The 15,368-nt window shown below is 39.0% G+C and overlaps 1 protein-coding gene across 2 annotated transcripts in view; it reads left to right on the top strand.

Moving 5' to 3' along the window:
- Nucleotides 1-15,368, top strand: part of cdkal1 (CDK5 regulatory subunit associated protein 1-like 1) — a 350,180-nt gene that overhangs the window by 112,085 nt on the left and 222,727 nt on the right. For both annotated transcript variants that reach the window (XM_036588203.1, XM_036588209.1), the window contains exon 6: nt 4,321-4,369. In XM_036588203.1, coding sequence (XP_036444096.1) covers nt 4,321-4,369 — 49 coding nt within the window. The remainder of the gene's footprint in view (nt 1-4,320; nt 4,370-15,368) is intronic.

Genomic DNA, 15,368 nt, shown 5'->3' on the forward strand with positions numbered 1-15,368 from the left:
AATTACCTTCTTCCTTTCTCTACGATTCCCGTCGACTGCTCCGCCCAGCCTGGTCCCTGCTGGTCTAGCGTTCAGACAGCACAGCAGTGCCTGGACCCCTGTAGGGCACCTGTTCAGAGCAGCCTGCTGCTTAGAGTGGACTCAGACAGGCCTGCCATTAGGGAGATATCGATTTTGATTCCTTTGCTTGTCATGCATATAAGTGGAGGCTGGCAAAGGCCTTGCGCCTCTTACAATCCGTGGGCTGCTAAAATCGTCCTGTTGGTTGGATGAAAGAGTGAGAGAGAGAGAAAGCGCACTTTGGGCCAGGCTATTTAGCCATGGGGGTACAGAACGCAATTGCAGCACATTTTCCTCTAATAGGTCAGATTGAGCAATCTCTCAGTCCCCATGCAGAAATGAGGGCAGTTGAAGAAAAGGGTAGTGGAGTAACTTTCACAGGCCTCTAAAGAAGCACTCTCTGTTAGGTTGGTCACTCTCTCTCTCTCTCTCTCTCTCTCTCTCTCTCTCTCTCTCTCTCTCTCTAGCACTTCCTTTTATCTGTCTCTATCTAGATGTGGTGACTTGCTGTTAAACTCCCCCTCCCCCATTGTTAGAACACCAGTATTACTCATTCTGCTACAGACTGACAGTGTGGAGGTCAGCATGCATTTATTGCATTTATGTAGTTAATGTTAAAAGTGAGTTATGTTTAATACAAACCATCTTCAGTTTGAACAGTCTTTATCCTCATCACAGCAAGGCATCTTTTTATCTGGATCACTGGCAGTGCAGTGCAGTGTTATTTTCATCAGCAAAAATAATGGGGAAAATCTTCCTTAGTGACAGTTTGTTTACTCAGACAAAAATGAAAATGTGACGACAAAGCTGCTTGAGGATGTAGACAATGACTAATTTTTTCTGCATTTGGCGGACAAAATGCCAGATGTACATAAGCGAACATAAGGTAGTGTGTTTTTCATTCCATGTACAGCTCTTAACTACAGCTCTTATCAAAATTCTGTTATGTTAAAGGAGGCCTAGGAAATGTCCATGTTCCATGTGTCAACAAAATTACAGTTGTTGTTTCACAGTGAAATGTAATTTGTAATCCACACAGTTCAGGAGTGTGGTTTACAGGAGTTAGTTTAAACAAAACAAAACAAAAAAAAAAGAAAATCACTGTGTTTGCTTTGTGTCTCTTCATTGTAGTAAAGTATGGTTGTTAATTGTAGTTATTATCCAATACTTGGTTGGACTAATCACTGCTTTATTAATCAAATGTGCTGGTGATAGAATTTAATAAGTCTATGTAATGGCAGGGGCTGTAGAGGAGAAATCTGGAACCAAATTTTGTTATTCAAACTGGCTGACAAGATATGAACTACTTTTTTTAAAATTAGAAATTTTTTGTTAGTTTTTACTTATTTGATTATTTGCTTTTATTCTAAATATATATTGTGTTTTACAAGAACAAACACATTTATTGCAAAGAGAAGTATTTATTAATGAGCTTAGGTGCCTAAGACTTGTACATGGTACCATACAACTAAATTTGGAGATTTACACTACCTGCATTTGATTATTCATTTTTGCTCTGATTAAACATATTGAAAATGAAATTGGAATCAGAGCCAAATTTATTTGCCATGTACATTAATAGTTATTAGGAATTTGTCTCTAACTTTAGTCACAACACATTCCAACACAGTGTATGTTCATAAATGACACGTTAAGTAAAAACGTGTACATCTGCATAGGTAAAGATAGCAGTTGAAGTAGTATTTCGTATGGCAGTTAGACTGTGCATTTGTTGCACTTTGACTGAATCACAAATGTATTTTAGTCTATAACCTAAGGCTAAATTAAAAATGGGCCAGTTGAAATGAAGACTGGAAGGAGACAGTTGCACAGTCAACACCTTCTCTTCATCATGGAGCTCTTTAATGATCCCATAATTGTCCTAAATGAGAAGTCAGGGAAGATGTGACTCACAGCTGCTGCTGTGTTTATGAACATGAGAACTTTGCATATCATGGTGGGGTGGAGAAGTTTATTATGTGAGAGAATTGATTCCTATCAGCAGACAGTTAGAATGAGTGTGTGCAGTCCAAACACACACACAATTTTCTCAGGCTTTTCAGCTTCAGCCGTGACAGGCTGAGATAGGCAGTGCTGATAGAAGTGCTTTTCCATCAGCAGACGTCCGTGGAGACGCTGCTGGAACCCGGTGCTGCGTCATTCTGATTTCCACGTGCCAATGTAGAGCTAAAGGCTTACATCATCATGTAGCTCAGCAGGGGCATTGTCTGGCCTGGGCTTCCCAGGCTGTAGCCCCAAATATTTTTTAACCAGCCCTGGACCTTGTAGCAATAACACGTCACACTTTTCACCTTGACTCATTTACACATCACGCTCATCATCCATGACTTCATTCAGAGGCATGTTCACCCACTCTTTAAACTCGGAGAAAGAGAGGTGGTGTGGAAAGAGAGCAAGAAAAAGAAAATGTGCGTGTGTGAGAGTGCAAGGGAGAAAATGCCTGAATTGGCAAATCTACTCCACTGTACAGCAGTAATCATTTTAACTAATTGAAGTAAGTACTCGGTTTTAAAATTTCAAGTTGACTGAACATGTAATGGTAAGTTAACAGTGGTTTTTGGTGAACATTTGGTTAACACATTATTTGAAGTACAATAAAATTAAAATTTATGACAGACGGGTAACTTAGTTTTTTATATAATAAATAAATTGACTCACTTGAAAACCAGCCCAATCTGAGACCAATGTTGATATATGTGTAAAATGTTTACCTGATATTTTGTCGAACCTGTTGGGCTGCAGAACTCTAACAGTGTTTATCAGGACACAAAATTACCCAAAAATTACCCAGACGGAATGCTTTGTGTTAGCATGATCTTTCACATTTAAAATGTTTCTTGTTTGGTTTTAGGCAAGAAGAGTCTTACTGAATGACTGTTTAGCTTTTAAAATAAACATAATGTTTATCTGTTTGCAGAACACTAGAGAGGAGACATGTGGAAGAGGTTGATGTAGAAAGAGAAATGTGCAGAGAACTTGAACGTCTGTTTTTGACGCATTTTTCCACTTTATGTTGGAAGTTTCTTATTGTTTTTAATGATTTTGTTTATAGGACCCAATCAACATTGCTGAATCACTGCACGTTTGTTGATGTTTAAATCCTTTTATCACAACCCCATTTCCAAAAGAATTGGGATGCTGTGCAAAATGTACATAAAAGCAGAATGCAATGATGTGCACATAATTTAAATCCTTTATTTAATTGAAAATAGTACAAAGACAACTTATCAAATGTTGAAACTGAGAAAATGTATTGTTTCTGGAACATTATATGCCCATTTTGAATTTGATGCCAGCAACACATTTAAAAACAATTGGGACAGGGCAACAAAAGAATGATAAAGTTGTAGAATGCTTAAAAAACACCTGGTGGAACATCACTCAAATAATTGGGTTAATTGGCAACAGGTCAGGCTGAGTCTTTCTTTCAAAAGATGGGGAGCGGTTCACCACTCTTTGAAAGATTGCGCAGGCAAATAAGCACAACAATTCAAGAATCATATTTCTCAACTTCAAATAACAAAGAACTTGGGAGTTTCATCATGTACAATACATAATATCATTACAAGACTCAGAGAATCTGGAGAAATCTCTGCAAGGGACAAGGCCGAAAACCAGTATTGGCTGGCTGTGATCTTTGGGCCCTCAGGCAGCACTGCATTAAAAACAGACATGATTCTGTAGTGGAAATCACTGCATGAGCTCAGGAACACTTCCAAAAACCACAGTCTGTGAACACACTTCATCACTGCATACATATATGCAAGTTAAAACTCTACCATGCAGAGAATAAACCATATACAAACAGGATTCAGAAACACCACCACCTTCTCTGGGCCCGAGCTCATTTGAAATGGACTGAGGTGAAGTCAATTGAATCAAAAGTACAGTGTGCTTTGGACAACTCAGTAATCATCACAGTCCATTTGTTCTCAGAAATAAATGCAGCATAGAGCCTGTTAGCTGACTAGCAAACCAGAGCAGTACTGAACTTCAGTGGAATGGAGCTTTAACAGCCCTTCTTCTGTCTACTACAAATACACACATACATGCGCAAAAAGATCCAGACTCAGTGTAAATATCAGTGAAGGCCGAGTGTGTGTGGAGCACAATTATAAACACATCACAAAACACACAGAAAGGTGAAGCAAAGACTGAATAACTAACTCTCTCTCTCTTTCTCTCTCTTTCTCTTTCATTTTCTGTCTGTCTCTCCACTATCTGTGCTTATCTGTTTAGGTTCAACAGATCGATCGAGTTGTGGAAGTGGTGGATGAAGCAGTCAAAGGTGAGTTGTAATGTGGTTGTGATCTCTCACTCACTTTCTCTCTCTCTTTCTGACACTCAAGCTCATCAAACTAATAAAATCATCTTAGACCTGTAGAATAACAAGTTAATTGATTTGCATAATTGCAAAGCATGGAATGTACATCAGTGTTTTATGCAGAGCTCCAGATGAGCGCAAACGTAGCTTAGCAATAAATTATTTGAAGAATGAAGAACAGAATATGCGGATTTCCTTTGTCTTTGTTTAGTATGCTTTTATTATAGCTTTTACTTCATTTCCTCCTTTTTAAACGATACTCCTGCTTTGCCTGTTTGGCCTCCAGGCATTTAAAATTCCCATGGTCAAAACTACTCTCAGCACCTTGAATCTTTTAGTTTTATTCTTTTCCACAGAAGTTATGCTTTCAAAGCTGGCAGCTTTTCTCCCTGCAGTGGGAGTGATTGAGTGGGCTCTTGTTTGACCTTCATCCAGAAACTTCCCCTGAATATGTATATATGATTTACAAAATTGATTTCAGTAGGTCAAACTGTACTTAAGGAATGCTAGGTGAAGGCCCTTGCCCTCCCTGAATTAAAGCCTCTAAAGCAATGAGAAATAAGAGGGCATGTAAGAGCAGGGAATGCAAGCCTAACTGTATAAAACATTATTTGGAGCTTCACTAAGTGCGCAGGAGTCAGAAGATAGGTTCACACTAGTCACATTTCACATTGTCCAGTGTTATCCTAGCCTGTTACAGCCTGCAGCCCAGCAAACAAATTGATAATAGCATGGCAGCTGAAAGGCAGACGCAGTGTCTGGCCCCTTGCAGAAGAGCATGAATGGTCTTATTTGATTGTGTCTTGTTCCTGTAGTTTCTATTGAAAATGTTTGGTCCAACTGACAGACCTCCATCATGACAAAATGCTATGGATGGACGTTTTCCTGTTCTGCCTTCATGCCTATAACACTGTGTGGCTTGATGGTCTCCAGAAATTGGCTGAAAAATCAGAACTACCTGGTTTTGCTGTTCTCTGACGTTTCTTCCCCCTTACTGATGTGTGAATTACTCGTCTCACAGTATTTTTAACAAAAAAAATCCTTAGAAGTTACTTAGTAATTTATTTATAATGTACATGATAAAGATATTATAATTATGATAATAAATATAGTAACAATTACATTGTATGTCAAATATACATAAGTACATAATAGAGATGAAATGATATTAAAATTTCATATCACGATTATCATGACCAAAATTATCACGATTATCAGTATTATCGCGATATTGTTCAAATGTGTTGAAAAGCAAAATAAATAAATAAATAAATACTGATACACAAACTGAAACTCGTCTCACCAACTTTTATATTAACACAAATAGAATTGGCAGCAATATGCACTTTTTGTTTGCATAAACATTAAAAATTATAGTCAATACATTTGTAGTATTACTTTTGTATTACTTACAATATTTGTAATACTCTGTAAACAAAAGAATAGCAAATGTATTATTATTACTATTATTATTATTATTATTATTATTATAAAGTACAATAACTAGGAATTTCCCTGCATAGAAAATTAAATTTGGAGCAACTCTGAAGTGGGTCTTAATGGAAAATTACTACTTCTAAGAAGTGCTGCACTCGGGGGATTTCTGTCCGAACTGAAATTGCAGCATTATTGTGCCGTAGTGGCGCTGAACCCCCCTAATCAATACAGTGCACCAGAAAAAACAGCCAAAATCGCAGAGGAATTGCGTGACCGTGCTGCGAGCTGCAGACAGTGTAGAACTCACACAGCGTGTCTTCACCTGTGGAGCTGCTTCTCTAAAAGCATTTTAAAACTAAAACATAACTTAAAATTAACATGCATCTGAGCTGCGGCAGAAACACTCCTAAAGTTTAATCTCTGAAACTCTGCTTTTCCCAAAAGCAGCGCACAGCGTTTACTTACGCGAGGTCCCGTCTCAAAGCACACTATCTTCCCTACGTAGTGCACTTCGTGGATCATGAAATAGCAAATCCTTCACCCAAAGAGTGCGTGAAATGTTCACAATAACAATATATTAACAACAGGTTACAAATTCCCTATTTAAAACTCAACTGCTTGTTAATGATGATCGTGTTTGTTTGAACAGTAGCGCACTACGTAGGGGACACTGAGTGATTTGAGACGGTGTTATTCTCCTCTCAGACAGTAAACACTGCAAGCTAGACGAGAAAGGGGAGCTGTGCAGATTGAACTTCTGCAGCGTCTCGTTCCAGAGCTTGTGTGACTGTTAACTCAGAGCTAATTTTGGAGACTCTGCTCCACAGAAATGTGTCAAAAGCTTTAGTTTCGATTCACAGTTGATTCACCGATTGTTTTTTTTTTTTTGACGCTAAAAGCATCATTTTATATTATTAACGAACCATAAGCACAAGTTAAACCACACAAACTGTGACATTTCTTCTATTTCGAAGTCCCCACAGACTTCTCCGTTAAAGTTAACCTTGCATTCTCTAAAAAGTAGCGGGTGGTGGTCGCGAAGATGACTCGTAAGGTTTGATGTGTTGCCCCCTTTCGCCGCTATTTTCTTTAGGCCTGTTCTGCAGACAGCGTGGTCATCTTCACCTTCCTTCTGCATTCTTATAAAACCCAAAACATGACCAAACGTCAGACTTGGTCTTCTTAGAAGGCTGAAATATCTCCGAATCTCACTTCATTCCGCCATATTCTACCTTCTCTCCCCCCCCTCCCGTCTACACACACACACAGAGCTGCGTCTGAGAGAATGATTCTGCCTTTGTTTGACTCTGTACAGTGAGTTTTTCACACCACGGTAATCGACCGCGGTTTTAACGATACTTTAAAGTTCAAACGGTACTACTAACCGTCATTAATTTTACCGCGGATTACCGTGAAACCGGTAACCGTTTCATCTCTAGTACACAATAGATTTAAGATTTGTCCGTTTTCCCACAGCTTTGAAAGGCAGGTAGAGCTCTTATAAGTTGGTATTAATTCTAGAGAGATCCTCTGTCTTTGGTAACACTTGCATCTGAAAGTAAATTTATTGAATCCTCTACTCTTTCAGGATAACATAGTCACCAAGCACAGTTGCAAATTACAATATTATAATAACTGCACCAGAGTGGGACCTAGAATGGCATGCTAATGTGTTGATTGCTATTTTTAGAATTATTACTTCGTGAAAAGGACACTATTTAGGAAGCAAACACTACTAGCATTGTGCTAGGCTCCACAGAACGAGAGTTTTTGCTCATATGTTTGCTCTTATTTTAATATATTCATATATATAAATGTTATGTATTACATTTTAATATTTCTTCACAAGATGATCGTAAGCTTTCTATTTTTCCAGTCTTAGTTAAATATTTCTCAGGAGTAGTACAAAATAGATTTGTACTAGTGCAGTGCTACTGACATTATCCACCCTGAAGTCCTTCATTTTTGTGACCCACTGCTCTTTTGTCAGTAAGTTTTCATCAGATTCAAGAATAAAATAATAAAAAATAATAAAGCATCTTTTCTATACAAGGACAAACATGGTATTGTTTGAAAATATAGAATTTGCAATTTTGAATAAGTGAATTAGCCACATATAAACACTCACAGGAATTGAAATTTGATATTTTGTTTGTTTAATTAAGTAAGGCTTTGGAGAGAGATTTCTCAGCTTTCCTCAGGTTGATGCCTTTAGCTCTTTGAGTAGTTTAGTTGTTATTGTAAAGCTGTGGAGGAGATTTCAGCATTCCACACTCCATCAAGAGAGATCACCACTGAGTCTGTCGGGTAAATGCCCTGCTGTGTGTGTGTGTGTGTGTGTGTGTGTGTGTGTGTGTGTGTGTGTGTGTCTGTCTCTCTCTCTCTCTCTCTCTCTCTCACTCACTGTCTCTCTCACTCTCTCTCTCACACTCTCTCTCTTGTTTTGGGCTTTCCTGAAACTCTGTGTTCAGACATGACTGGGACTGAGGCCACCCTCGTTTGTCTGATTGCTGGATGCCCACCCAAGGCCTTCCCCCCTCTCTCTTGCACTCTTGCGCTCTCTCTCTCTCTTGCTCACGCTCTTTCTGTACATATGGAGATATATATGGACTTGAGAGCCTGAACCCCCCACAGGCCTTTCAGTGGGCCTGTCACTTGCAAATCAGAAACACACAAACACATGCTCCCATATGCATGTCTCTCCCTCCTCTGATCTCTTTCTCCTGCTTTTTCTTTCTCTTTCTGTCTTTTTCCTAATGGTCTATTCTCTTGAGCTGTCTACTTTCATTGAACCTGTGCCCACTGTAGCCCTGGAGTGGTCCTAGTTAGTGTGATACAAGAGTTACAGGAAAAATATTTTACTCCATTATATAAATGAAAAATATCAGAGTTCTGATGTGGTCTGCTGTTGTAGCCCATCCACCCATCCAAGTTTCGATGTGCTGTGCTTTCACATTTTTTTGTTTTTCTTTTCACTGCTGTTGTAATGAGTAGTCATTCAAAGTAGTCTAGCCTTTATGTCAGCATGAGCAAGTCTTGCCAATCTCTTTTGACCTCTAACATTTATTCAGCCTTTCAGCCCACTGGATATTTTTTGCCTTTTGCATCATTCTGTCTTCCTGTTGTGCATGAAAATCCCAGGAGATCGACAGTTTCTGAAATGCTTAAACCTTCTCATCTGGCACGTGTGAAACAGCAGCAATGCGTGTGATGTCACTGTTTTCAAAAACATGTGTCCACATGAAATCATTTTAAAAGATCTCCACTCTGGAGAGCATTTTCTAAATCTTACATTTTCAGTTACCTAAAACAAGATTATTGTCTGGGCAATGCATCTGTGTTCACAAGCACGTAAGAAATCAATTACAAATGAGTGTAATTTAGTCATACAGTTCAGATGAAAACTCACCTCGTCCCAGACAGTGTTTTTTTTTTTTTGATAAACATAAGCAGAACTAGCAGAAAAGCAAACAAGGACTTGCTGTTTTTATCTATTGACTACAGCTTCACTATAGTTTCAGCAGCTTTGCTCTCCATGCTGAGCTTTTGTCATTTTCTGTCATGCATGTTATGTGTTTTCACTAAGATTTTACATTAATATAGTAGAGTAAAATATCTTCCCTGGAACTCTTGTATTATCTTTTTTTATCACTGATGTGATGTGATGTTTTTGCAGCCCAAATATATAACATGAAGCATGTAGCTTTTGTACAATTTTTTTCACAGAAAAAAACAATGTGTGCTGCGCATACTATATATATATATATTATATATAATTACTGCAGACCTCAGCACAATTCTTTTACTGCTCACAGTAAAGACAGAGGCTTCAAAATACCTCATTACTGCTCACTGTTTTTTTTTCCTCACCATGCCTTTCCATCTCGGTGCTCTTTCCGAAGGTGAGTCTGCTCTCTGTTGGCCTCCCACTGGCTTTGCTGTGCTGAAACACGGCCAGACCCATGCCCCCCGGCCAGCGGTCTGCTGATCAGTCTCCGCTGAGAGTTTATCAAACTACCACACCATGAAAGATGGCAGGGAGAAAAAAAAACCCTGACAGACCCCCCACAGTGCAGGACAATGAGAGAGAGAGAGAGAGAGAGAAATGGCAAGGGGAAAAATAAAAGAAAGAGACTGAAGTACTCTGCTGCCCCACAGCTACCAAATTACACAGAGCTGGAACAGAACCACTAGTGCTTTGGTCCTCAAGCAGGTTTCTCTGTTTGATCCATTCAAAAGCTGAATATAGCTTTCCTCTGAAAGGAAGGGAACAAATGTAGGTCTTTCATACTTTGCTAAATCGCCCTCTTCGCTCCAAGAATGAGTGACTTTTATTGATGCTGGTGGAAGGTGACATACTGCTTCTGTTTCACTTGGTGTCTGAGATGCAAGTCATTACTGTCCATCGGCCCTTATTGCTGTCAGACATACTGATATTGAGTAGCAAAGGCAGAGGACGGATGAACTAAACTGACTAATATATCCTTAGCCTATTAAAGCAGTCACTATTTGAGAACTGTAGTGGATGTTACTCTCATTCGATTCTGTCCTGGAGCCACTGTAGTAATAAATGATTCATTTGTATATTTACACCAATCAGGCATAACATTATGACCACCTCCTTGTTTCTATGCTCATTGTCCATTTTGTCAGCTCCACTTACTATACAGGTGCACTTTGTAGTTTTACAATTACAGACTGTAGTCCATCTGTTTCTCTGCATACTTTGTTAGCCCCTTTTTACCCTGTTCTTCAGTGGTCAGGACCCCCATGGACCCTCACAGAGCAGGTACTATTTGGGTGGTGGATCATTCTCAGCACTGCACACTGATGTGGTGGTGGTGTGTTAGTGTATGTTGTGCTGGTATGAGTAGATCAGACACAGCAGTGCTGCTGGAGTTTTTAAGCACTGTGTCCACTCACTGTCCACTCTATTAGACACTCCTACCTTGTCAGTCCACCTTGTAGATGTAAAGTCAGAGACGATAGGTCATCTGCTGCTGCGCGGTTTGTGTTGGTCATCCTCTAGTCTTTCATCAGTGGTCACAGGACGCTGCCCACAGGACGCTGTTGCCTGGATATTTTTGGTTGGTGGACTATTCTCAGTCCAGAATGATCCACCAATGTTTTCAAAAACATGTGTCCACATGAAAATGTTTAAAAGCTCTCCACTCTGGAGAGCATTTTCTAAATCTTGTGTTTTCAGTTACCTAAAACTGCTGATCTCCTGGGATTTTCATGCACAGAAGGAGTACAGAATGATGCAAAAAAAAAAAAACTACAAAGTGCACCTATATAGTAAGTGGAGCTGATAAAATGTCCACATTTTATCAGCTCCACTTACTATGTAGGTGCACAGTGAGCGTAGAAACAAGGAGGTGTTTATAATGTTATGCCTGATCGGTGTATAATTAGTGTTAAATTCATCTCTTTTTCTGATGTGTTTAAACACTCTTAAGACTTTGTCTTCACCTGAATTAGATGTGTGTTTATCCAGTGAGACTGAAGAGTGACTGGAGAGCAGACATACAGTATGGAGTAATTTCTGCAAACACTGACCCATTCATCAGTACTGAAGAGAGTGGAGAGATTTTTTTTTTTCCTTATTTCTCACTGTTGCTTTCTTGGTAAGAGAAGTTTGTGGACACCTGCTCATCCAATGTTTCTTTTGAAATCATGGGCATTAATAGGTAGCGCACTCTACTCTCCTGGAGAAGTGTTACACAAGATTTTAACTAGGGATGCATCGATACCGATACTGGTATCAGGTATTGGGCCAATACAGTATTTATGTACTCATACTCGTTAAAATTCACCGATACCAGCTTGATACCATGTGATGTAACCAAGTGTACACTGACGCACTAATGAACAAACAGTGAAGGAGGCTCTGCTCACACGGAGAAGTGTTACTAATTCTGTGACTGTCAGACACAGAATTAGTAACACTGGTCGCTTCAGACATTATGCCTTGGCATATTTCTGCCAGACCTACACTATGTGATTTTAGCCTGGTTTTAAGCACATAATCAAAACAGCTTCCCCAAAATACACAAGCCTGGCTTTTAGCTTCAGTGCACAGTGTTAGCAGCGCTGCTCAGTTTCTCTATGCTCAGTACTCGTTGCACAGCGTGCTATTCTGAATGAAACAGCTTTATTTGAAAGCGTGTATTGACAGAGTGTTTCATGCAGCATGGACGGAGCATTTTCGTACAGTGTGAGTATATAAATCGTAGGCTTTGTCTGTACATGGTGGTCTATTCATATGCGCAGCTTAAGTCACCAAGAACAGATGCACAGTGTATGTCTGGCTTTAGAGGACATTCAGCTACAGCTCAACCAGCCAAACAAAAGACATTAGACATAAAACTCCAAAAATGAGCTCCTCAGATGTGCTAGTCTCAGATGTGATTCCTGCTGTCAACTGAGCTACAGAGACTTAGGATAGAACGGCTTTCAAAACTGTGAATTGTACTTTACTTACAGCTGTACAGAAGCACTTTTCTGACCAACAAAGCCTTCTCTTCTGTGCTACAGCACTACTTGATCCAAGGTAACTAATGTAGCATAGATAGCTAATACACATCATTTAAAATATACTAGATTTCAATCATTTAACTGTTAAGGTACATTTCAGTTGTTCACACTAACTGCTACTTAACTCTAAGTAGATTACTCAATGTGGTATCAGACTCTGTATTCTCAAGTAATAAAAAGTATGTAGTCATACTTGTACCTGTCTGAAAAAAAATGGTATCAGTGCATCCCTAGTTGAGACATTGCTGTGAGGCTGTGATTGCATTCATGTCTTATGCTCATGTGCAGCTTCTCCAGAGCATCCTCTTCAATTGGCAGTGCTTTTCTGTAGAGATTATACAAGCTGTATGTATGCAGTTGAATGCCCGTGTCAACAATGAGTACACCTTAAAGTAGCTGAATTCAGTAATGAAAAGGGCTGTACTTTTGGACATACTGTATGTATTAGAAGCCTAAATTTAAGCTTCCCTCTCTACTACATGCTTGGCTTTTGGCCCAGGAGCTGTCTTCTGAGTTTCTGCAAGCTATGGGCCAAAGCTCGACTGTGCTTTCCTGCACATAAACCTTTTTTGGAAAACCTTGACATCCTTTTCTCTTTTTCAAATTAATTACATTTTTTTGTATAACAGTTTTCACAGCAGACACTGTGTTACAGCCTGGTATCCTAACCAAACCATACAGTTTTTGCTTTGTTGGCAGTTGGTCAATACACATTTGTGTTCATAAATGGAAGAGGAAATATTTTATTGTGATTTGATTTTGATAAGTTGTAAATTTGTTCTTGTTTTATATTTTTTAACTTTTTTGTCATTTCTAGCATGAAAAGAAAAAGGTTGAGCATGTAAACAGCAGAATGTAAATGCGTGCATTTAATGCAAGTACATGTACCTCTCTATGTACTGATGTACGTATGTACACATTTATATTTAAATAGTATTGATGTCTAAGGGTTAAACTGACGCACTGGGATGGATCATAAAGTACAAAAGATATGGCTGACTAGTAATGGTGTTTCTCTTTTTTATCCATCCTCTGCCCTCCTTCAGCCCTAAGGCAGGAGAGGAACCCAGTAACAAGAGATCTGCGACTTTTAACAGAGCCAGCGAATTGGAAAATGACCTGCTACATCTTTGCCTCTCGTGTTCTTCCTTACATGCAATTATTTGCATGTAGATAGGTTGGATGAATTATTTAGTAAATGCTATTAGTTCATGGTTTGTAAGTCTGAAAGCAAAGGCTGTAATTAAATTCTGTCCACGATAAGCACAGAGGAGCTAGATGAGTGTGTGAACCCCCTGACACCTTGAAAAGCATTAGGTGGCTCGTTATCGGATTCATCTGCCCAGACGCTTTATTAAAAAAAGCCTCAGTGCAAAAGTCCTGCCACCTGAGAGATCTCCACTGGTCCATGTGTCATCTGTTATTCTCTCACCCTCTGTCACACTCTCTCTTTCTCCCGCTTTCTCGCTGTATAACCTTAGTATGCTTTATATTTCCTTAATAGTTTTTTTATGAGAAAAATGTTTGTCTAGTTAAATCCGTAAGACAAGAAAGGTCAGATCAGCGTTATTGGTTTCATGTCTTTGCAAGCATGTAGAATAATTACTGCATGAATTCAGTTTTCTCAGATTAGCCTGGTGGATTCTACATGGCAGCTCTTGCTCTTGAGTTCAAAACACTACATCAATTGAAGAATTTAAAGCTCAATTAAGGTTCACAGATTTTAAAGTGAAGAGCTATTTTGCTCTGTTAAAGCAAGACGAGACTAATAAAGCTAACAAGTAATTTTGCCTTTCACCGTATTAAAGCAGTGTTTCTTAAACTAAAATTTTGTTGTGGATGTGTTTATTCTGGCTCTCCACATGATATGGACTCTGAGGAAGTACATTTGCAAGAGTGCGCATTGTGTGCTGATTGAAAGACATTCTTACACGGAGTCTGATTTTTACATTTGAAAGAAAACTACAGGTCAGGCTTTGAAAAGATTTCATATAAGGTCTGAAGGTCACACAATACTGCATAACATTTTTAACAGATCCTGTTGGATTTCCTGTGTTGCGTAAGCTTTAATCACCAGGCTGACCAATCAGAGCTATGCTGTCATGTTTACTTCTGTAGTTCATTCGCTTGTTTTAATGCTCACTGCTGCAACAGAAGCTTAATCGCTGTTATTATTTGGTGAATACATTTCTTTTTCCTCCTGTCTTTTTTTTTGTCCTCAGTGACACAAAAAACACAAAAGCTGTCTGAAAGTATGCAATACACGCCAGTATAAACCTAATAAATATTCCCACCTTTATACCTACAGTCAGCCAAACCTGTGAAACAATGGAGCTAATATTATTGATAGGACAAAAATGAAGCAGAAGAGGAGAGAGGAAGAGCTGGTGGCCAGTCAGTTTTTAAGACTGTTTAGCTGTATGTTATTATGAATCAAGCACCTGCCATCAATTTAAATCAAATGTTTTATAGGTTTCTAACAGTATGTAACCGATATTTCTTCATTGCTTAGAAGATAGTCCCCCGCTCTCATTGATAAGTTGCGTACTGCTAATGTGGGAGTGAGAGAAGAACTTCACTTCAACCGTGCACAGCTTTTTGCTAAACTCAGTTTAGTAATAATTTTATACTTGGGTCCCGGTTTGGTATCAGTTTTCTCATTTGGGTCTTCAGGTCACAATGTTTAAAATTAACAGTTCAGCAATCTTTTGTACCCGTTTACAAATGTTTGTGAGTTTCCCCCTTAACTCAGACCTGACCAATCCGCCAAGACATGCATGGTGCCTGAAGTTTGGTTCTTTAGCTTCTTTAGCTTCACTTGTTGGCTACATTGACCTCATAGTTTTTTCAAAAAAAAAAAAGGAAAGAAGCAATCTTCATGCACCAAAAATGTCTTGGCTGGTTGTCTACATTTAGGCTAAGGGGAAAATTGCGTCAGTTTGATTCATTGTGGGAGACACGTCCCATGTTCTAGTCAGTTTTGTACTTG

The sequence above is a fragment of the Colossoma macropomum genome, unplaced genomic scaffold, assembly GCF_904425465.1.
Source record: "Colossoma macropomum unplaced genomic scaffold, Colossoma_macropomum, whole genome shotgun sequence".
NCBI classification, from domain to species: Eukaryota; Metazoa; Chordata; class Actinopteri; order Characiformes; family Serrasalmidae; genus Colossoma; species Colossoma macropomum.